The sequence below is a fragment of the Echeneis naucrates genome, chromosome 17, assembly GCF_900963305.1.
Source record: "Echeneis naucrates chromosome 17, fEcheNa1.1, whole genome shotgun sequence".
NCBI classification, from domain to species: domain Eukaryota; kingdom Metazoa; phylum Chordata; class Actinopteri; order Carangiformes; family Echeneidae; genus Echeneis; species Echeneis naucrates.
The window spans coordinates 8,867,727-8,892,194 of NC_042527.1; the positions used below are offsets into that span (position 1 = coordinate 8,867,727).

General features: G+C 38.4%; 2 protein-coding genes across 3 annotated transcripts in view; both read left to right on the forward strand.

Moving 5' to 3' along the window:
• The first annotated feature begins 3,351 nt into the window (after positions 1 to 3,351).
• On the forward strand, positions 3,352 to 19,934 carry LOC115058123 (solute carrier family 25 member 36-A). 2 transcript variants are annotated; one of them, XM_029525436.1, is made up of 7 exons: positions 3,352 to 3,762; positions 5,910 to 6,074; positions 9,063 to 9,140; positions 10,911 to 11,011; positions 15,750 to 15,816; positions 15,941 to 16,230; positions 17,209 to 19,934. In XM_029525436.1, the coding sequence occupies exons 1-7, from the start codon at positions 3,722 to 3,724 to the stop codon at positions 17,400 to 17,402; spliced, it is 936 nt and encodes a 311-aa protein (XP_029381296.1). In that variant the 5' UTR covers positions 3,352 to 3,721; the 3' UTR covers positions 17,403 to 19,934. The 2 variants fall into 2 exon arrangements, with proteins under 2 accessions (XP_029381296.1, XP_029381297.1); XM_029525437.1 differs by having other exon boundaries at positions 17,212 to 19,934.
• A 1,598-nt stretch (positions 19,935 to 21,532) lies between these two features.
• Positions 21,533 to 24,468, forward strand: part of LOC115057870 (SPRY domain-containing SOCS box protein 4-like) — a 61,741-nt gene continuing 58,805 nt past the window's right edge. The window contains exon 1 of the mRNA XM_029525098.1: positions 21,533 to 21,615. The gene's annotated coding sequence lies outside the window, so the exon portion shown is untranslated. The remainder of the gene's footprint in view (positions 21,616 to 24,468) is intronic.

Genomic DNA, 24,468 nt, shown 5'->3' on the forward strand with positions numbered 1-24,468 from the left:
TAAATATTATCATTATTAATGTTGTTGTTGTTATTAATATTATTTCATAGTACTTTTTTACATATTTCACTTTGGTAATTGATATGAGGACTTCATCTGTGATTCATCACTGTGTCAGATGTTATTGCTTGTTTGGCTGTACTTCCAGTTACGGGCTGGCAAGCAAAAAATGGGCTAGAAACTGTATCTGGCAGCAATCAGACTTTAGCGGTAACATGAAGTGAGTCCAGAGTTGCACCTGACCAAGTCTGAATCCTGGAGTCATTATCATCAATTGTTCATGTGTTGGCCAAGTTCATAGTTTGTGCATTCATTATATTTGGCATTGCTGTACAACTGTTATGGTAATGCTGCTCATATATATACTTTTTGTTCTATATAATTGTGATGATATAAAAAATATTGCTTTTCATTCACTTTGCGAGTAATTTGAAACTAAATTGAAGTGGAAATACATTGCAGTAAGCTTGGTCAATGACTTTTTAAACATTCCCCTTTTTTATTCTTAGAGCCGAGTGTGACTTGAAAGTCTACAAAGTCCGCTTGACTGAGTTCATGACAACAACACAATTTTCATATAGGTGTTCGTGTATTATGTTTGACCCATATTCAAAATTTGCCCTGTCTTTTCTAGAAGAAAAGTGTTTATTCTGTTACTATAAATAGAAAATTAGACAATTTAAATGTACATAATGGAGAAACAATCATCACTCCAATACTTTTTAGACATTGTAATGTACCCCATCAAAAAACTTTAAATCTCCTTTTAGTGTGACTTAAAATAGTAAGCTTTGAAGTTAATTTTTAACTTTCAGTAAACAAAATCTATTTTTGTCAAATTACCCTCACCCCAACATTTTCCTTTTTTATTCCCTTTGAACCCAAACACTGATAAAGAAGAGGTTCACTCATGGTGAGCATGATCAACACACACACACACACACCTCAGATAATGTCTCTCATTAGGTACCCCACCTATCTGTTTGGTTAAAGTCCAACACAAATCATGTGACTCTACCTTTTGGGATATCATGAGACATCTGTTAGTGGACTTTAACATTGAAACCGCAGATGCACGCACAGTGCATTTACATGCCACACGTTTTGTTTGGCTGTGGAGTTCATTATTTTTTCTATCACCATTTAAAAATATAAGAAAATAAGGTTTACATCATGAAATTATATTATTAATATATTATAATATTTTTATAATATATTATAATATTTTTAGTAGAATTTAGGTCATGTGCCATGTGTTATTTTTAATCAGAGTTAATTGGATTTAAGATGTATTGTAGTTGCCTTAAAGAAACATTGGTATGGCTGATCAACAAGATTTAATGTTTTGTCAACAACTTCAAAGTCATTGTCATTTCCCTTATCATGGTGCCTGACAATGAACTGACTCAATTTCTGAAAATGGATGCTTATCAGTATTGATTATTTTAATTTGCAGTAAGTACACACAGCACATATACATTTCACACTTCAGTAGACAATCACAATATCACATTTATATAATAAACATAATAACATGTAATCACATATATTACATATATGGACCACCACTGAAAAAAAGAGAGGGGGAGACTGACAGACATAAACACAGATGGATAACACAGATTGCATAATTTATTTTCAGCGTTTTGCTTTCAATAATGGTATAATTCACTTGCTGCTGGCCAATCTCGTGATTCATGCCACTATCATGAGCAGAGTAATTTAATTTTGCTCATTTTCCAAAGCACTTGTGTCCTTGTGAAGATGCAAAATTAATTCAATGTCAAGTGTCCAATGGATTTCATCTAAATAAAGGTATTTTACATTTTTTGATAAAAACTGGGGTACTCAGCAACCTCAAGTGCTTCAACATCAGCCACATGAGGTAGTCATCTACAAACACCGTGCCAAATTCAATAGCATTGACATAGATCACTTCATATTAAGTATTGAGTACTTTTGAAACTATTCACAGTATATTAATCTTATGGACCATTGTGTGTTTTACAATTTTTAGTTGGTGTCTAAAAATTGGACCATTGTGGGTGGTATTAACATATTTTGTATTCTACGTCAACAACCAATGGGAAATTCAAAGAATTTCATTCTGAACCTTTCTGAGTATTAGCATGTGTTTATCTAGCCATCATAGTGGCTATTTTTTATGTTGCGGACTTTAACTGTGTACTGAGAGTATTGATTTAAAGATACCAAATATATTGCTGCAATGATAGAAAACTTGAATCTGATCATAAAATATTTAATTCACAAATGTATTATAAATAAGTAATCCATATTGGGACAAGTAAAAAAAGACTCAGTCTATCACATGAAGGTGTTGGATTTGTTCCAGTTCCTAGTTAGAAAATGATTGTTTTGATTGAATAAAAAACAAGACAGCTGGTCCTTCAAACCTTTGGCTGATGTGACATTAATTTTTTTTTACATTCTTATTTAACTTCCGGAAGTATCAGGCAGCAGTTTTAATTTTTTAAAAGAATATTTAGCATATAAAACAAAACAAAAACACTATATGTTTTGAGACGTGTGTAGACATGCTACAGTATTCACTGGGGTGGGGGAAACAAAGAAAAAAGGAGTATTGATGTTAAATTGACTTGAAAATATATTCTCGCACACACACACACAGATTTTTACATTAATATTCTCTTCATCAAAAGAAATATTGGCAGTCCATTCACTTCACCTCAATATTGTTTAATAGAGAGTAGCATGTCATCCCCTTACATCCGATACCACGCCTTCATTCAAACTCTTTGTGTCATGAGACCAGTATGACCTCCCTAATGCAGGACATGACGGTGTTGGTTTTGACTTTGCAAATGTAAAAATTGTCAGCGTGCATGTGACTCGCAACTTGTCATACTGTGCTTCCAATTACAAGACTGCTGGAATCCTTCAGATCCATTATTGAATCACCCAATTTACTATTCTGAATGTGGTCAGCTGATTGTGTAGCAGCTTTCAGAAGGTATCAGATGGTTAGTGTCTTTTAAAATGATCATCCAGAGACCAGAATCTATCATTGCTAAGGACTTTTTTTTTGAACATCCTCTAAACAATCATGAATAGTAATAAATAAATAAAATGTCATGGTATCTAGCCTGTTATAGCACTGTAAATATATCTATATATAGGTTTAATCTAAACTGAGAGTAATGATGTGGGTCTGATATTTAGGTTGCACAAACGCAGCTCTGATTCATCGCTTCTGAACATGTGAACAGAGCATGATCAGGGCGGGTCTGTTTGACGTCACGTGCCAGGCTGGCCAATAGCGGCGGGTGTTTTCCAGCCTATGAATGTACAGTCAATACTATGAGCTCTGCCTCCTTCCCTCTCGCTGCAGCGATGTAAGCGGGGGAGAAAACCGAGAGAAACCCCCGACGGGACATTAAAACGGCTGGCAGCACCGAGGTATCCCTCCGATAGCACTCAGCCCGGTGAGGTCGAAGCTCTCCGGTGGTCCGGCCGAGGTTATCCGTTTCAGGAGGGGGGACGTGAGCGAGCTGAGGGGTCACGGGGGGTGGGGGGGGGGTTAGTCGGCCCACTGCAGTCTGAATCACCGGAGACTCGCCCCGCCGCTGCTTCATCATCTACGCCGGCAGGCCGTCGACGTGCGCATCTTCCCGGAGGCAGAAAGCGGCGGGAGGGGACAGGACCCGTGTTTGGCCCTCTGCACGGCAGAGCATGCTAAAGAATGAGCCAAAGGGACACACTGGTTCATTTGTTCGCTGGGGGGTAAGACAACCGCGAATGTCATGCATGAATTGTTTTTTTTTTTATTTTTTATTTTTTTTATTGAATTTATACGTACAACTCTGAAGTGGTAGACTAGCCGTCTGGCTTATTTAGCTAACAAGGACAGTTTTGCTCCGCAGCGCGTGCATGTCCGTGTCAAAACGGTCGGTTCAAACTCCACTTCCTGCCAAGGCTTCAAAATATGTCAATTTTTACTGAGCAATGTGACGGAGAGGACGCGTCTGAGCTCAGAGTTTCTTCGGGAAGTCCACTCTTTATTTTAAATGAGATTTGTGTCGTCTTATGGACTTCCGTATCCACTATTTTTCAGCTGGCAATAATGTAAGCCTTAATTTTGAAGGCAAGTTAAATCATTTTCCGGCGTCTCTCGCGAGTTCTTGACGAAGTTCTCCCGCAGCAACGGGAGCTTCAGAGATTTCAAATTTTAGCAATCCGAGAAATTAATTCCATGAATGAAACAGAATTTTTTTTTTTTTTTTTTTTTTTTTTTTTTATTGATTAATATCAATGAAGTCGCTGTTTAAATCACAATTCACAACTTTTTTCCACCAAGAATGAGCTAAAGATCAAAACTCTAAAGTTAGACTTTTGTCTAACATTTAGTGATATGTCTTGCATTTTGTGTGAATCATTTTCTATTGATTTATATTTAAAATGAGGCTGCAAAATAAAGATAATACATTGAAACAACTGTAACTGAAACCTGCCCACAAAACAATCATTAAGCACCACTTCTCATTGACAGTTTGGAAAAAAGGGCTAACGTCTTTGTCATCAAAGGAAATGCAAATGTAAACTGACTCAAAGTTTTAACAGTTTATTAGTGCAATATATCTGCTTTGTTTCCAATTCAGTCTTCAGTTTCTTTGCATTTGACATGTCTTCTTGCCACCAAACTATTGACATTCAAGTGTGGTAATTTCAACACACTACAGCTCAGCTTTTATCCCTGAAGAGTTAGTGTCATGCAGTCTTGTATAAATCTGATTCGCTCTCACGAAAAACCTGAGCATGCAGCCCGATCGCAGTGCCCCCCCTCACAACCATTGGACAGATACATGCAGCAGCTAGTATAGCCGCGAAAGTAGGCCAAGGGTCACCACTGCCTCTGAGCATGAATGTGGGTCGGTCTTTTGAAAGGTAAATATAGCTGGTGCTGTTTTCAAGAGAGCGCAGCTGGAGGAGCTTGTGAGGAAACACCATTCTATCACCCCAACTAGTTTTCACTTTACCTGAACTGCAAAGTATTTTTATTGTAATTCATCTTAACAGTTAAAACAAGCTTAAACAGCTAACAAAGTTAAAACAGCTTTTGACTTTTGGTCATTTAAATCTAAGGCATTTTCAATAAGTCCTATTGTGGAAGCACTGAGCCTGTGGTGAATGTAGGCAGGATCAGCCTGTGTACATTTTTCACAGTTCGAAAGAACAGTGTTTTGACATGGTGCCTACCAGCCTTGGGCTTATGGAAATACTGTACTCATTTATAATCACTCAGAAATATTAAAATAAACAAAGATATTTAATTGATGAATATATTAGATGAGCTTCAGTTTGTTTATATTGTGTTGATCCTTTCACTCTCATTAGAGGTCAAAATCCAAGTAAAATGATCATGTGCTTATTTTATTTGTACGTACTTATTTGTGGTGTGGATGTGTTTGAGTCAGCTAAATAACAGTCTTAATTTTCATGACCCCTCATTTTCATCTTCTCAGATAGCAAAATGTCGCCAGAGTGGTTACAGTTACAACTAACCATAGTCAGTATCTTCTGAACTCAAATCTTATTAATAGTCCTCATGGTCTTGATAGATTTCACATTGCGGTATCACAACACTGGGTCATGGTGTGTAGATGTCTGACTGCTCAGAGATACTGCTAAAAGGGATAACAGATTTTGTCACCAGTGAGTGGGGAGACTAATATGAAAAGGATGGTTTAGTGAAGAAATGTAGCTATGACTTGAACCAGATATTATTAGAATAATATTGTAGCTGGTGCTTCATATGTAAAAAGAGCATTGAAGACTAAAACACACACATAACAGTGCTTTGATCTGTGCATTCTGTCTTGTATGTTTGTTATGTTTTTCTTATCGTGCTTTGCATTGTTTTGTCCCTGTAGATGTGGCGGTACAGTGGGTGCCATTCTGACTTGTCCTCTGGAAGTAGTGAAGACCAGACTGCAGTCCTCCTCCATCACACTCTACATTTCTGAAGTCCAGCTCAGTACCGTCAACGGAGCCAGTGTGGCCCGTGTTGCTCCACCAGGGCCTCTGCACTGTCTCAAGTAAGGAGAATGACTCTATGGTTTTTCTATATCCAAATGTATATACATTTGTTATTTCATATAGGGCTGCAACGATTATTTTGATAATCAATTACTCTTGATTATTTTTTCTACTAATCAATTATCCATTGGATAAAAAGGGGAAAAACCCCAGCATTTTATTGAATAAAATAAACTGTTTTTATTTTTGTATATTAAATAAAACTTAAATGTATACACATTACCCTGTGACCTGACCCCAGATAAGTGGATGAAGATGAATAGATGGATATATACATGTTAAGAGTCTGAATGAGAAATAAAAACTATTTTGTAGCAGGTCTTTTAACACATATTCCTAAATCTTCAATTAAAAGAAGCCGAATAGTTTAAATATAAAAACATGAAATATTTCTTTTAAGTGCAACGCATATTTTTGGATGTTTTCTCAAACAAAATCATCCACTGATGTGCTGCCATGTCATGACATGCATGATTAGCTGTGCAAATTTAGCTTCTGATGCTGTTCTTTGAAGGTATGGGATGTAAAGTGCTCCCAAACTTTTGCCAACTTGGTTGTGCACTTTTGTCCATGCTAATGTTAGCCTCCTGTAACGACCTTATCCACTGCTGTCCGCCATTTTCCATGCACAACTAACAGAGATTTGTCATCTGAGCTACAAAGGCTTACCTTTTGTTCTCTTATCCTTCTACTTCTCGTCCCGTTTGACAGCACTTGGTGTTCAGCTGCTAGCTTAATGATGCATTACTGCCACTACATCATTGGTTAGCTTTCTTCCCCCACATTAAGAAATGTTGCCACTGTACTTCTGTGTATAATAACATAGACCAAACTACTTGATTATGAAAATAGTTGGCAATAATTTGATAATCTATTTTAATGCTTTTAATTGGTTAGTTGTTGCAGCCATAATATGTAGTATTATGCTTTGGCTTAAGTGTCTTTTCCCGATCTTCATGTACGTTACTTAAGAAGTTCAGCTGTAGGAAAAGAATGCTTTTTTCCAAACTACTTTTTGAGTGTTTTGCAAATTGTGATTATAGACATGTAGAGAGGGCAAAGTGCAGCTCCTTGGTTAGAACCAAACTCACTTATTTTATCCTGAATGTGTACATTGTCATGAGATCCAAATGGCAAGCATGCAAATGTGGAGCAAAACAGTCATCCTGCCACAGAATTTTGAGTATGTGGTTGTGTAATGCAGTTAGAAGGAGGCCCAAGGTCTGAAAGAAACACATTTCCTGATAAGTTTGGAGTCTATCAGAAATGGGACACAGTCTGTCTGTTCACATTGCCTCTGCTCATTTCTGTTGCTGCAATTGTCCTCTAGCTTTTTAAAACCAAAAGACACACACTAGATAATCTCTGGCAGACTCTACAGAGCTATCTACATTGATAACATAACAATTTTGTCTGTATGAGCTGTCACTATCACTGTCATCTTACTGAGTTTATGTTTTACACTACTTCCTGAGTACAATTGCTTTTTGAGTATAGTTGAGATGGGATTTTGCAGACAATGACATGTACAATGTACAATGCATGCACCAAACTGTTTTCCCCAAAATAATTATTTTTTTTACTTTGCCCAAACTCTTTTGAGTTTGTTCGAAAGGGTTGCAGATCAATGTAGCATTGGGAAAACTGTTTGCAGAAATGCTGTTGTTGTTGTTTTGTTTTGTTTTTTTTTTTGTTTTTTTTTTGCTTGCTGTAGAATTTCAGGTTGGGTTTTAATTTAGTTGAACAGCAAAATCTACCACCATCATTTTTGAGCATTGTAACAGATACAAAGCCCGACCTAGTATATATGCTTATTCCTATTAAGTAATTACATGAACAAAAAGAGATTATTTTAATCCTCCTTTTGATTGTTGTGAGCTGTGAGCCTGTTTTGAGTACTTTCTCAGCTTGGAATACAATGTAAGAATTATTCAATGAATTGTTCATGTTTTCTTGCAACATAATGTTTCATGTTGTTACTCCTCATTAAACAAAATGAAAAGATGAGAACTGAGAGCGTTGAGGAATCTCCCTCTGGTTAGGTGTCTATTTTGAGCCTTCGAAACAGAAGTGTGGATACTTGTGATTGTGTTGGACATTTTCTGCCTACTGCTAAAGGGAATTTTCCACTGCCAAATGTGTTACTTGTCCTCCACATTAGGTATTTTTTGACAAACTTCTTATCTTATGTTGTATTAAAAAAAAAACAGCCTGGGAAAATATTGTTTTCATCATAAAATTTATATTTGAAAAATGGAGCTGGTGTCACAGTTTGTTGAAGTATGTGGCACTGTTTCCTTGCGGTTTTGCAGGGGGCTTTGTTATCAACACTTTCTTCCAAGATTTAGTTCAATAACACTGGACTGATGCCTGTTTTTGAGTGATTGCAGTTAATCTAGGCATAGTTTTGAACTCAACATTGGCCCCATGCTGAAATAAATCAACTTCTTGTGTTGTCCTTGAGCAACAAGCTGAAGCTGTTCACCACAGTCGCAGGACAGAGAATGGAAGAATTGGGATGAGCAGTACATGAATCAAAGAAAGAAGTCCACACACCGGTCAAAGTGTGTCAGTGTGGAGTGTGGTGCAGGTCCAGTTCTACTTTAGACCTGAGAATCCAACCCAGTGATTTGAGTTTTATTACAATGGAGAACACTGACACAGAAACACTTCATTCACTTTATTCTTGTCAATCCCCTAGCCAGTTATGTGTTGCTATAGATTAATAAAAATGATAGGCAAGGCAAGTTTATTTATAGAGCACATTTGGTGCCTAGGGTAATTCAAAGTGCTTTACAAATAGAGAAAAAAATTACAAGAAGGCAGATAGAATCATTACATAATTATAAAAAAAAAAAAAAAGAATGAATTAAATGCTAAAAAAGCGCAGATAAAATACTTTCAGTCTAAGTAGTACATGTATATTGACTTTACTGCATTGCAATTGCATGACCAATTAAATGTTGAACTGTTTTCTTTCTTTACAGGTTAATTCTAGAGCGAGAAGGACCACGTTCCCTCTTCAGAGGACTCGGACCCAACCTTGTTGGTGTTGCACCCTCCAGGTAATGACAATTATATGCATTATTATGGGGATTTTTCCCGTCTTCTCCTGCTTACTTTAGCATTTATACCCATGTCTTAAAGTAAAGTAAATGAAGAAAAAACAAAGAAAAGGAAAGGTAAATGGCCTGTACTTGCATATATGACAATTTGCAAGTACAATAAAGAAGGTCACTGCATTTCTGATGTTTATAAAATCGGTTAGTTATTTACTTCCCATATTACATAAAACCTGGGCTGAGTGTTATATTTGTTCATGCTAGGTTGTCTTTTCTAATTTCATGTTTGCAGCTCACTTAAAGCTTATGTTGATGGTAATAATAGCATGCATGAATGGAGTTAACCTGCAGAAATGGAATGAAACTTTGCTCCAGATGTCCACCAATGCAACTCTCTAGTTACGTGACTGTTGTGTATAATCACCGCAGGGCTTCAATATTGAAGCAGTATTTTTGTGTCTAATCCCCATTTGTGACCTGTCCTCCTTAATGACTACTACATCACTTGGCCATCTTCTTCCTGGTTTGTTTCAGTGTCTGTCTCTGAGTGATGTTTATACTGTACTTTGTCTGTTTGTTTATGTTAATTCAAATCTGTATTCTTCCCTATCCATGCTGTTTGACTCAGACTCTGAGGGGAGTGTGTCTGTGTGTTTGTGTGTGTATGTGTGCCCTGTGGGTTAGTTGTCCAGATGTTGGGGTAGCAGCTTATTTCCTGGCCATGGCTGCAATTGCAAACTGTGCTATAGGATGATATAGTTACATAAGAGTGAACCAGATGAACTCGTGGGAACATACATGCTTTATCCCTGTTTTATGTAGCAGTTTTATTCTGATGATCTCAGGCTATTTTTATGCTGTTTCCGACTGTGTCACAATGGAGATATGGACAGTATATTTTTACTTGATTGGCCACATTACTTGATTGAAATTCTATCACACTTTATGACTCTAAAACCATCAAATTATGGGTAGGTTTTTTTCTGGTCGTCCAATATAACTCAGAGTATCTTGTAATTCATAATGTGGTTTTGTTTTTTTGTTTTTTTTGTTTGTTTTTTAAGTCAGGGGACCTCAGTAGGAAAATTTGATATTAATGTTTTTTATGACTTCCTGTAATCATAAAAACATTTAAGCATCCAGATTAATCAGTTTGATATTTCACTCATTACGTAGGAGAGATGCATTTCAGAACCATTCACATTATTAATCTGCAGTACATCATGATTATGTTGTGCATGCATACTCTCAGTTCAGATAGAGAGCAGAGAGGCTGGGTCGCGGGATTTAATTTCACTGCGCAGAAATGTTGACTAAATCCTGTGATTTTTATTTTGTGACTCATGGAAGATAAATCTGCTACTAAAGCATGGCAAGGAGGATTGAGACAGACACACACACAAGACAGATAAGCTCCTCTCAGTGCCCTGCTTTTACGTGGCATTTACAGGTTTAATTCAGGCTGTTTTGATTCCGAGAGTTGGAAATGTGTTTACCTATTTGACACTGTTGTTTAGATAAACCGTGCTGTCAAACAATTTGCCTGTTTTTTGTAATTTTTATAAATAATTCTGATCCTTCTGATAATCTGATCATCATTAAATTAAATAGTTACTCATAGTCATATTGATCAATGGAATACTTGTTCAAGCTAAAAAAGCTATAAAGGAAAATCGGTTCTCTTTCGGTTCTCCAGCAGTTAGAAGGGTTCACTCTTAGCTTTCTTGTTCTGTGTCGTTAATGTTTAACCTGTATATTGTTGTTTCCTCACAGGGCAATTTATTTTGCAGCCTATTCAACAGCCAAGGAGAAGCTAAATGGGGTACTGGAGCCAGACTCTACCCAGGTGCACATGGTGTCTGCTGGGATGGCAGGTAATGATGGCTCCCTCTCCCGCTCCCTTCTGTCTGTCTGTCTCTCGCTGTCTGTTAAATCTGCCTGTTAGTCTGCTTGGGCAGTATACAAACCTCTTATGGGTTTTATTAAAAGAAAATATGTTATGGAATTATTAAATTTGTCCTCTTGAGACAACTTTCATTTATCTCCATCTTCTCATTGTCTCCCCCCCCCCCCCCCCCCTCGACACACACAATTTGTATGTCCCTGAAGTTTCACTTCATCGCCTCCACCTTAAAACCTTGCATATAGATGTGTGGGATAGGGGGCATTTTCCCAAGGTTAAAAGTTTGTGAATACTTAAAGCATGCAAAAACTAACTGCTACTATCTGTTATAAGCAGGCATTATGTAGCTCTTTTTATGTATATAAATATTAAATATAAACAATAGGGGGTTTCACAGAAAGCACAATTTAAGACTCTCTGGATCAAATTAACCTCAACCTTGACTGTGGTGACAGTGGCCTCACTTTATTTCCTGTGAAACTAGGAAAGATCATGTATCCAAAAACTGTACCTTTTACAGTCAAATTATTGCAAAGTAAAGCATTAACTTCCCACTCCACTTAAAAGTTGCAATTAAAAAAGTTACCATGCCAGTCACAGTCACATTGCATGTTCTTACTAGCTTCTCACTAGCCTCTTTCTGTACATGTCCTCTTTACATCCCCCAAGATAATATAGTATATCAACACTAAATCTCCATGAGACGCTGCACCCAGGCAATGTCAGGACACGTGCCTGCCTGGTGTTTATCCAATGATTGTATGTATATATTGTATATATTTCTATCTGTTTGTCTAAAAGAAGAATACCACGTGGTCCTCAAAGTTTAGGTTGTGCTTTCCTCTTCTCCTAGCCCTGTTGTCCCCCATGTCTTCCATGATTTCTTTTTAATCCTCCTCGCCGATCTTTCCTTTATTTATTTTATTATTCTTTAATTTTGAGGCTTCTCTAGAGGACTTTGTAAATGGTTTAACATCCCAGTTGTTACTTAAACAGTGTGGTCTGGGCCCCCTTCTTTGCTCTGTGTGTATAGAGGAGAGAGCTCGGTCCCCAAAGGTCAACCGGGGCCCCTGGCACTCGGGCGGACACGTCAGGTAGCACCCCATTTCTTTACACTGGTATGATGAAAAACCATGGTGATTTTTATGAATATCAGAAAGTACATTATGGTTAATCATTTGTAATCATAATACCATTGCTTATGGCAGTGTGTTTGCTTCTGGTTTGTAGTTTTAGGTTCTTCTCATATGGTTTTGTTATTGCTTAGTCTTGACACACACCTCCCCCTCCCCCTTAGTTTATTGTCTCTTTCCATCAACATAGTAAAAGTAGAGTAATGAACCATACATGGATTTTATGTTTTTCACCACAAAAAGAAATGCTAAACTTGTCACAGCCACTGAAGATTTTGTTTGTGTGTCTTGTTTTGTTTTGTTTTGTTTTTTAAATGATGAACATCCATTAACACAATTAGTACCTCATAAATTTTTTCAATGAAGAATTGGTATCTGTCCATGATGTAAAAACCTATTTCAGCACAAGATCCTATTTTTAGTTTTGGGCCACATTTAATGCTCACCTGATTAAGTGGATGCTGTTTATTAAGGTGGAGGCCATGAGTTTCAAAAACACAAAATAATACTTGGCACCAAGATGCAGGGAAAACACAAATTTGTAATGCAATCTACAAACACAACATGGCAAAAAAGTGTTGTTACATTTAATTTTTAGGAGAGCAGCATTTCTTTCCTAATGTTCAACAAATTTCTGCATCAAATAGCAGTCTGTAACATGACTTTAGTGCTAGGCAACCGTTCCCTGGGATCTAGGGCAAACATCTTTCAGTGAGCCACACAAATTTTAAATCGTCTTTCATGTATAATTTTCATACATTCTCCAAGCTTCCCAGCACTGAGAAATGGCAGAACTGTTTCCAGTCATGTAAGTAACTTTGAGAAGTTGCAATTTCCCGTGCGTTGGTGGCTTCCACTCTCTCGAGGGAAAGGCAGATATACTGCTGTTTCGGCTTATTTTCTTTTCCAGCTGGTAATTTAAAGCATATTTGCCTGCTCTGAATGTAAATCCCTCTTCTCTGGAGAATCTGTTTATACCATACAAATATCATAATATATGTAGCAGCATGCCCATATGCAGATGCAGCTTTTCACACTGTGGGTCAACTCAGGGTCTTGTTAGCATGTTTCAGCTACACTTCTGTCCACTTAATGGCTGAACAAGCAACCAAACGAAGCTTCATTTTCATTACCAGAGATATGTTAATCTGTGCCATGTCAGAATTTTGTGACCATCCTTTATGTCTACTTGGGTTTATTTACTGGCATAAATTCATTAAATACAAATGTACACAGGCTAGCCATTAGTCTCATGCACTCTGACATTCAATGGAACGCATCTGATAAGTTTAGGCTGGCTCTCCAGAGACAAATTTTTATCCATGTAGAAGGACATTTTAATGTTATTTTTAAAATTACCTATTTTTTCTGGAACCAGGTCAGGCCCAGAGAGATATTTGGGGCAGACAGAGATAAATTTATGGCTCCACCTCATTGTTTCACTTCATTGTCTCCAATATGTCACCACATATTCATGTAATAGATCACCACCATTCCTGTCATCACCACCGTCCACCACTTAGACCCTCTTACACATGACAAGGTTAGCATTTCCACCTGCCTTCCTTTGTTTTCTACCTTATTTTATTAAGAGTTAGACTAAACTGATGATGGCACAATGATTATGAAGAATACACTTCAATTTTACTTTCTGCCTTTGTGTTTGTACTTGTGTGTTACATCACTTTGGTGAGATGGAGTTGGATTTTTGGATTGGGTTGGCTTCTGTTCAGTCAACATTTTCTTTATTCCAGTTGGAAAAAAGCAGTAAACGGAGGGGATAATTTTTAATTAAGTCACAGTAAAATTAATTGAAAGAAATTGTATTCAACAAATAATAGTAAAATAGAGGGCATGGGTCTTCGAGTTGGGATTAGGATTTGGGGAAAGATGGGTGTGAGGTCAGTCCTTCATCCCCCATCTTTTCTCCATCTACCTGTACAGTATCAAGGGGTTGGGATGGGTGGTTGGTGGGGTTGGGGGTGGATGTGACTGCTGCTTGTGTGTGACTGTGGTACAGAAAAGCCTGTGTCTATTTTAGGGCTTTACTGTAAAGCTTTCACCCCTGCGTGATTGGGTGGGAGACCCCCGCCATCTGAGCCCCCCATATCTGCAGGCTACTAGCTGCAGCGGGGAGGAGCTGGAGGAGCTTTGCCCCTCCCTCGTGAGTACACATCATAGACGCTACTTCCTTCTACTTCCCTCTTTTTTCTTCTGCTTCTTTTTGTTCTTCTCTTATTCTCTTCAACAGACCTGTGTCATCCTTTCTTCTTCACACAGTTGCCTTAATTTAGGGCTCTGTTGCATTGATACTCTAGATGTACCTCAGGTCTCTTTATAGACTTGCCTTCGTCTAGCTGTCTTCTCCAAATGGCCATGTTTTGCTTCTCTATCGCACATCATTTGCATCAGGAACTTTAGGAGACTTTGTGTCATTTCTTAAAGTACTCATTAACTAGCAAAATATCAAACTTTACACAACTGTATATTGTCTGCTGTTCTTACTTAACAAACACAATGCTATCCAAAGCATCATTACCAGTAAGCAACTCAAACAAGCACATGCTCACACTCACATCTGCTTTCACACAAGGACATTCATAATGTATTTTCAGGGACCTAATTATTGACCCCATGTTTGAAAATAAACTAACACTTAGAATAGCTGTGAGGACAGATGGACACACAGAACAAGGTTGACTACTAACATTAGAGACTTAAGACTGCACTAAATTCCACGTCAGACTTTCCACTTAAGTCCTGCTGAATAATTGAAGAATCTCTTTAAGACACCATCTTGTTTCTCTCTGCTGTTGTGAGGCTTGTCTGGCTCCTATCAAGCCAACAGTCTGTCAGTAGTCAGTACTAGTTAATCACCGGTTCAATGAATGTTATAGAATAAACACATGCACACGGATTCATTGCCTAGTAAGTGGATGCAAGTTTTGTAACAATATCAAAACTATTGAGAAAAAATAGTTTAATGGCAGATCTCTAAAAAGAAAATACATTAGTTGTGTGTATTTCAAAGCAAATCTTTTATATTATGAGAGAAGTTCATTCAAAGCACATGGGATCTTATTAATATTTCAAAGAAACAAATCAGACTGCAGTTTAGTAACCTGCCAGTCTCAGTATATTGAAATGACTTTCCTTGACCTTATTTTGAAATAGTCTTAACAGGGATAAATGAGAGGGGGTCAAAGCTGCTGCCTTTGTTTACTGTTGTAAGTTGAGGTACTTTACATCAGAAGTAGAGCTGTGTTATTAACATGCAGCTGAGCAACATTTCACATGAAGATTTTCAAATGTGATGTGTGACATTTTTGTTTCTAATGTATTTTTAAATGAAATCCATACAAACAAATTTAGTCTCAGATGATCTAAACAACGAGTCTCTGTAGGAATGTAGCTGACTGAAAAGTTAGACCAAAGCCAGTTGATCCTGTTTAGTGAAGTGCTTTCTGTCTGTCCTTGCACAGTTTAGAATATTTAGTCATTAGGACTTGATGAGATTGTGTTCTTCCAATTGTCTCTTCATCTGTCTGAACCTCTGACCTCCTCTAAATTTCTCAGGGTTCACCGCCATCACCGCCACCAATCCCATCTGGCTAATCAAGACCCGTCTGCAGCTGGATGCCAGGTCAGGAACTCTAAGCATTTATTTAATGAGAAGAAGCTACAGTGGAATGGACTGCATGACTCAGTGGTGTGAGTGTAATGGCAGTGTCATTTAATCAAATTGTTGACATTCTTTATGTTTACAGAAACCGGGGTGAGCGGCGAATGAATGCATTTGAGTGTGTGCGGAGGGTGTACAAGATGGATGGCCTGCGAGGTTTCTACAGGGGCATGTCAGCATCGTACGCTGGCATCTCTGAGACTGTTATCCATTTTGTCATCTATGAGAGCATCAAACGCAAACTGTTGGAGGCCAAAGCTCACGCGAGCATGGATGAAGAGGATGACTCTGTCAAAAACGCCTCAGATTTTGTGGGCATGATGCTTGCAGCAGCAACCTCCAAGACCTGTGCCACCTCCATCGCCTACCCTCACGGTAGTGTTCTGTCTCACATACCTCTGTTCTATTTTTATTTTTAAAGGATGAGGCTAATGCTACATCATGTTTTCCCTTTTGGTTTTATATATATATATATATATAGTTCACATGCTGATAATTTCCTTCCTTGTCCCTTATATGGAAAATGAAACCTCACTATCAACAATATTAAGAATACTGAGATCAGAATGAAACATGTTGTGGCTTTCCAATTACACTGACATAAAAATAAGGGCACTTTTTCTGCTGTTTGTGGGTTATATTGAGTAGCTAAGCAGCAAAACGTGTTGCATTAGAGTGAAGCAGTGACTCATGGCTTGTTACTGGAACATATCACAGTCACTTGTGCTATAACAATCACTATTATTCTCCACCTACGTGTACAGCCCACAGCTGAATGCAACAGTTTGGGCACCTTCTGTGTGAATTGTATGAAGTTATTCTGGGACATCTAGAACTCAGTATCTCTGTACATGGTTTATTTTAAGTTTAGCTAACGGGAGAGTGCTTATATGAAAAGATGGATCACTTACAGTAGTGTTCCAAATAAAAGCAGTCCAATGTGACTAACCAGATTAATCACTGTTATTAGTATATTTTTTTATTGCTACATGGCAAACAAGCTACCAGTAGGTACAGTAGATTCTGTTTCACACCTGCTTTTTCACAAAATTGATAACCTCACTAATTGAATGCCACACTGCCACCCCTTTCAACTAATTGCCCAATTGCACAGCCTTAAGAGCATGCATATCATGAATGCAAGGTCTTGTTGGTTTTCTGAGAATCTACTGCACCTACTGGTAAATTGTTTGCCATGTAGCAAAAAAAATATATACTAAAAGCCTGGATAAATCTGTTAGTCACATTGGACTGCCATTATTTTGAACACTACTGTATATTGTCATGTTAACTTGAGAGCAGCAGATACAAACTGTTACTAATTGTTTTCTTTCCTTCATTGTCAAACTGCAGAAGTGATCCGCACACGGCTACGAGAAGAGGGCAGCAAGTATCGTTCCTTCTTCCAAACTCTGCTTACAGTACCCAAGGAGGAGGGATACCGGGCACTGTACCGCGGCCTAACCACCCACCTTGTCAGACAGATCCCTAACACCGCCATCATGATGTGTACCTATGAAGTCGTGGTTTACCTGCTTGGTCATTAGTCCGCTGGGTGTGTCTCCCTCCTGTTTGACTGAGAAGGATGCTCTTTGGAAAATGGAGATGAAATGTCAAAATGAAGACCAAAGGAAAACAGAAGATGGGCTAGGGGACCAGGAAAGGGCAAATGGAAACACATGAAGAAAAAAGGAAGGAGGAAATTGTTATCAGTCTCACCATTTCTAGTTCCCTTTCTAAAGCTGCTGGAACATATAGTGGACACTATATGTCACAGAAGAATTAATTTGGGAGAGAAGAGAGGAGACAATGTTGGGGAAGAAAGGAAAAGGTTTAAGCACATATCAGTGGCCTTAATTGAGTTGGGTTTTAATTTGCGTCATTCTCTTGAGTGAAGATTATAAGGTTTTTCACTCTCAAGGAGATGGCATAGTGAAGGGGGAATGCGTGGAGTCAACTGAATTTGGCAGGAAAGATAATAACTAAATGTTGATCACTTACCAAGAATTTCTACTTGGCACCATATGTCTGTGCCAGTGCACTTGCTTCAGTGCTGTGATACTCCTGTGTCATTGGCAGTTTAGGAATGTTATTGAAAGGCCAAATATCAGAGGGAATTTTGCTTTTAAAGCAAAGACATGAATATTCACTCATGTTACAGAAACGGTGGCTTCAAGCATTCCCCTTTTGAGCACTGCAGCCAACCCATACAAGGCCAGCTTTTTCCTTCAACCAGTCATTGCTTAGGACTTGAAAATCCTGTGTGAAACATGAAATAACCGTGTCCTCTCTGAGATGTGAAGTGAGTGACATTGTCCAATAGGTACCAAGACGAAGTAGTTCTGCTGCTTTCATATAATGTGACATTGAGGGGAAATGTTGGAGTCACTGACAGCTCCCCATTAACATTTTTGTTTGAGTGTGTTTGTTTGTCTAACATGAGTCACTTTCACCAGTCTACAGTTAATGGCAGTCTGTTAATGAATGTGTATGTGCGTATGATTGTGCACCTGCAGTTATGTGTGCCTGCATGTACGGTAAATGCCTACTCCAGATTTCCCTCCTCAAAAAATCTTGCAAGACATTGTGAGTGTAAAATTTTACATTTAAAAAAAGAAGGAAAAAAAGCTCTTGTACTGGTACTGGGAGCTTTCATTACCACTCTCATCCCATTCCTTCCAGTGGCTTCCATCTCACCTGATAACATGCACTTTTGTGGCCTTTTAGGGCTTGTGCTTTGCATTTTATTGTGTGGACAGTATAAAGTTGTACATTGTGAAATGAAAAAGTATAACTATATATCAAAATGGTATTTTGCGCAACTGTTCTTATAGCAGATATATTGTACAGTTTAGAGTTATCGTTAGTTGTGAAAGACGTCCCAATGTGTTTATATAATATAGATGCTGTACATGTACATATCATTGGTTCCATTAAGCCCGTGTGTGATCATGCTGTAGTTTGCATTTGCAATTGATTGTTTTCATCCTTGTGCAATTTAACCTTGTTGACATGGACTGTTGACATTAGTGTTAATTTGTGTGACTGATATTTTTTCAGATTTTTTCTGCAGAGCTGATGCACAAATATTTTCATGCAAGTATTTGTCCTTGAGCATTGGGTACTCATCTTCGCAAATTCTAAAAAGTGTTCCATTTTGTAAAAATTTGGATGTTTCTGTCATCCATGATGTTTACATTGTTTCTTACAGTCTGACTGATTATTTTTGGCTCCAGTTTCAACATGTCTTGAATCTCTACATGGAATTGTATTTACATGAGAGCTCAAGGAGTAGAATCTGTGCAAAACATCACTACAGTTTGGGATTGTTTGGGATTGAATTTCAAAAATTCTGAAATTTCTCAACTAATCTTTTACATTAGAGGGTTGTTTTCAAAGAAGTAAATGTACCATTTAAAGCTTTAAATAGTTAACATAAAAATTTTTTGCAAATTTTCTATAAACATCCAAGCACCTTGTCAGATTTTCTGTTGAATTCTGACTCAGTTACTGTCTTATTGGACACCCATCATACAGAAATGATGAAGCTAACACATTTTCTATTAATATTAGAGGAAATATTGTGCATTTACTGAAGGTGTTCTTGAGTGCCCTCATTTTTCCACCTTTGCTGCAGTACCATTTCAAATGTGACAAATTGTGGGGCTCTAGCTGGTAATAGCTATTGATTTTCTGTGTCCATTCACATGTTGCTAGACCTTAATTGCTGTGAGAGCTGGAAAAGAAAAAGAAAAACAAAAAACAAATTGCTGTCTCTTTTAAATGTCCATGTTTTCCTACAGAACACTAATAGCTTTTTTTTTTTCTTTGGATCTGTAGCAGTAATATAACACTTGAGGTCAAATTATGAAAATGTGACATGATCAGACAACTGGACAAACATTTCATTCACATTTTTACCTCTCATGTTTGTATGCAATTCAGTCTCTTTAGCCTGTATGATCGGACTGGATTCAGTCTTTAACAGGGTTGAATGAAGCCTGGACGGGCGTTTTTTGCAAGCTCATTTGTTGGTGTGTTTGTTTTTAAATGCAAAAGTAAATAAAAATCCATTTATAACTGCAATCTTAACATCTTTTTTTTTATAGACATGTGACTGCATGGTTATGAAAGTATTTACATTTTGTCGTTTATAAGGTTAAAAGGAGGTTCATTTTTTTTTTTATGTAACGATAATTCATGATGGCAAACGTACATCTGCTTTACAGGAATAAGCTGCTTTCAGTGGACAGCTTTCATCAGGAAGTCATCACATTTTAAACAAACTTTCAGTAGCAAGGTAAGATGGCAAAACTGGGAAGATTTTTATTCTATAAAAAACAAGCAGTGCAACAAATAATGGGAGCTTCAATATATTAAAATGTCCAAGAAACGACGAGTGTAGAAAGTATTTAATGTTTGAGGACTGAAAATGTGGTCTATTTGTATTTATCTACTCTTGCCAGCAGATGGAGCCAAATATCTCCAGTAGACTTGTCCAGTACACAACTTGTATTTACTGAATTCACTGATTTCATTTTTATTCATAACCTATCTAAATTAATTGAAAATGCCATAATTAAAATTAGGCCAGGCCTTTAGGATAAACGAATGATTTTTTTCCGCTCGACGCCGACTTCCCATTTTGCTCATATCTTCATAATCATTTTAATGTTGACAGAGGCCAATCCAAGAATCGATCCCTGATTAAGGCTCTTTCATAAGCATACAATCCTTTCAGCAGAATTAATCAATGAATGTGGGTTAATAGGAGGGGAATAATCAATCAGCATACTTGTGGTTGGACTGCAGCGACTTTCATAAAAAAATGGCCATGAGACACGAGTTTTTATTGATTCTGTAGGAAAGCAGCTCTTGAAGGAGAAAACCAAAACTCACACAATAGCCCCGATTAATCGAAATCACTCAGGCCAGCGCTGTTGAACTAAAACAACGATCGGCTGTATTTTGATTTCTCAGCAGATCACAAACACAAGAACAAACAGACATAAAGCGTGGGGATGATGCTGCCTCCGGGGCCTGTCGGAAACCACAAAGATACTTGGCACAGTGGATAAGCTAAATGGAACAGATTAAAGCCTACAATTCATGAACGGAAATGATTGTATACGTCAGACAATTGTGGGGGTGAAATATAATTATCCATCACACATTGTCTAATCTGAAAGGTGCGTCTCTGTAATCTTTGTATGACAGTTGATTTCATTGTAAAACACCAGCAGAAGATTTGACGTTTTTTGGGGGCGCTTGGAGAAGCCCAGAAAGGCCGTTACTGAAATTGGGCAACTGAAATAGAGACACTGGATGTTTGACGTTTGGGTAGGAGCCAAGCATTTATCTGGGTTTTCTTTTTCTTCTCTTTTTGTTGTGAGTGTTACTGTCGTTGATTCTGCTTTATTATTTTCTTGTGATGTCAGTAATTGCAACGCTCTTGGAAATGAGTGTAACAGAATTTACGAGCAGCATTTTAAAGTAGCATCAGAGCCTCAGCCAATAGGATCCGAGCAGAAGGTTGTGTTGTGGGAAAGGCGACCAATCAGCGCTCTCGCTGTGGAGTAATGGACACTCATCATCAGATCTGCGGCTGCTGGACGAGTCGAGCTGCTGTTTGGTCCAACAAAGGAGCGCTTTAACCGGCCCCAAACACATGCACCACCGCCGGTACAACGCTTCGGTCACCGGCAGATAGGTGGACCGGCCCCGGCTCGTCAGAAGTCCGCAGAGAGACCCCGCTGCTCGGTGAGTGTTGGTCTGTTTACGCCGGACGAACATGATCCGGATCCTGGATTGTGTGCCGTGAGTCTGGGGTCCTCACTGCGTTTTACACTGATGACTCTGGTCGGATGATAAAGTTACAAGTGAAAGTAATCAGACGAATTCAGAGCAGAAATCGTCAGGAAGGCGACACGACACAGTGTACCTGAAAGTCCTGCGGCATGTGTGAGCATTTTTACTGTGCTGTTCCAGCGTCGCCTCCTCTGTCCTCTGTCAACACAGCCAAAGGATGGAGACACTGACTGTGTGTGTGTGTGTGTGTGTGTGTGTGTGTGTGTGTGTGTGTGTGTGTGTGTGTGTGTGTGTGTGTGTGTGTGTTCGTTCGTGCATTAAATCTGTTTCTCCACTGACTGTTTATGGGTACATATTGTAGTTGTATGTAACTTGTGAATATCGCAAGTTGCAACCAGGGGATGGTGGTACCAAAAAGAAAACACCGCCACCTTTTCAAAAGTGTTGCTGAACTAAATTTCTAATAAATGAATCAACTGATTCGATTTACTACTGAGCTAAACAAATCATCCTACCCTCCACTTTTAGCAAAGCTTTAATCTGTGATGATAAATGATGATATCTTGTGCCTTACACAGGCTGATTGTAGGATCCTGGAGAGCCTTCATATTCTATCAGAAAGGCTGCAGGAAATGTTATTATTAGCAGTTGTGATCAGAGTTGCAGATGTAAACACTGGAGAATGGTTTTGCGATGTATCAGAGCATTTTCCTTACAGTGTCCTGTGAGTGATGAGCACTCTCCATGGCTACACTTTGACATTTACTCTCCTAAGATGGTTAAGGTAACAAGGGCGTGGAAAATGGGGAATAGATGGTAAAAGCGTGGTGGAGAGGAGTGGTGAGAGCGGAAAGAGGATGAAAAAGGAGAAAGAGAGAAATCGGAGGAATGGCTGCTGGGATGAGCAAAACTGATGAGGGGAGAGAACTGGAGGAAAAAGGTTTTTGGCACTCCTACCCTCTTCACATGCACCTGGTGAAGCATGACTTCATTTGGTTTACCAATAAATAATATGCAAAAACGAGTGAGGGTGGGTGGGGTCGGCTGGTTGATGGATGGCCTGTCGAGATAAGGGATTTGGGGGTGGGGTTTGGAGAGGAGAGAGGTGGTGGAGGAGGATGGGATGGAGCATTGTAACGTTGACAGGGGGTCATTTATCTGTCTGCTGGATCTGACCAGTGTGGCACCCTGGGAGATCAGGCTGCTCACCAGCATTTGCCCTCCTCACCACCTGTGCCTCTTTTTTTCTCCCCCTCCCCATCATCCCCTGTCCTTAAATCGCCACATAGTCTCATTTTCATTTACTTGTTATTTGACTTTCCTGCAGCTTTGTCTCCTGTTCCCACTTTTGCACTGTCTGTTCTTCTTTACCTCCCTTTTTATTTTCGGATGTGCCTCACCTAAAATGAATAGTAAATATGCTTTCTGTGAATGCACTTCAAATGACCCCTGAAGAAATTAAAAACACTCTCAGGTTTTCCTGCTTTTTCTAGTCTCCTTATGTATCCTTGGCACTTTCCTCTCTCCTCCAGTCTATCTTAATCTTTTTTTTTCTGTGTATCTGCTGTCTCCCTTTTTGAAAATCTGTCTTTTCCCCTTTTAACCCTGCTGAGAGACTAATAATCGGCATTATGAGTGAGTGTGGGCAGAGAAGTGGATTTGATTCAGCTCGTAGGTCAGATAAGTGCTTTTTTACTTAGCTGTGTCTTATCACACTCTGTCACTGCTACTTAAACCGAACAGACACTGCCTGGCATTACGTTTGGGCTGGTAAGAAACCCTTAAAACAAGACATTGAAAGTTCTGTCTGAAGCATTTGGTGTAATCCTTGTCATGACAGGTGCTATTTAAATGGAGTGACACAGAGATGGCAGTTCACAAAGCCCCTGAGATGATCCAGTGTTACTGTGCATCACTTGATAATCAATGTCTTTGTTACAAAAAAGAAAATTTTAATTAGATTTCAGATCCATTTCCTTTTAGTTGCCTGATATCTTGATCATCAACATTCTGCTCAGTGCTCAGCACATCCCTGTTAATGGCCGTTCATAAAGATGGATGACAACTACCTAAAAGTGAAGCAAAACATCTCTAACACTCCTGGGGGGTTTACTGCAATGCAGGTGACAGACCTGCTCCCTCCTTGTTAGCAGATGGTACTGGGGGTGTCACAGTCTTGTTTGGAAGTCGGATATCAATCGTAATTTTGACCTTCAAAATAATAGATGGAATCAAAAATATATTCACGCTCCTAATGTTACTTCCAGCTGGTTTGTCAGGATGGAAAAAACACTTGTTGAAACAAGATATTAGATTAGATAATTCATTCATTCACCTTCAACTGCTTATCTATTTCTGGGTTGCGGGGGTGCTGGAGCCAATCCGAGCTCACACTGGGCGAGGGCTAGATTAGATTATATAGCTAATAAATTATTTAAATTTGATAATAAGGTCATCGTTTGGTAATTTGCACTGATGGAGATTATATCAGTCATGACACCATGTAGCCCATCTTATGAAAAAGAATTTAAAAATATAGGGAGTTATCATTGCATAAAACCAATGAAACTAGCCTAGATTAGCATAGATGAGTCCAGAAATGGCATAACCATGCATGCGAAAAGGGCTAAAAAACAGATTAAGAATAAAAATCAATCAAAATCAAAAAGTGATATTGAATCAAGCATTTGGAGAAGTACAACACCCCCAGATTGTACCAGACATAAAAACATAGACACTGGGGCTGAAAAGTGAAGCCAATGCTGATGTGTCTCACATCTACATTTTATTTAATAACCACTGGGC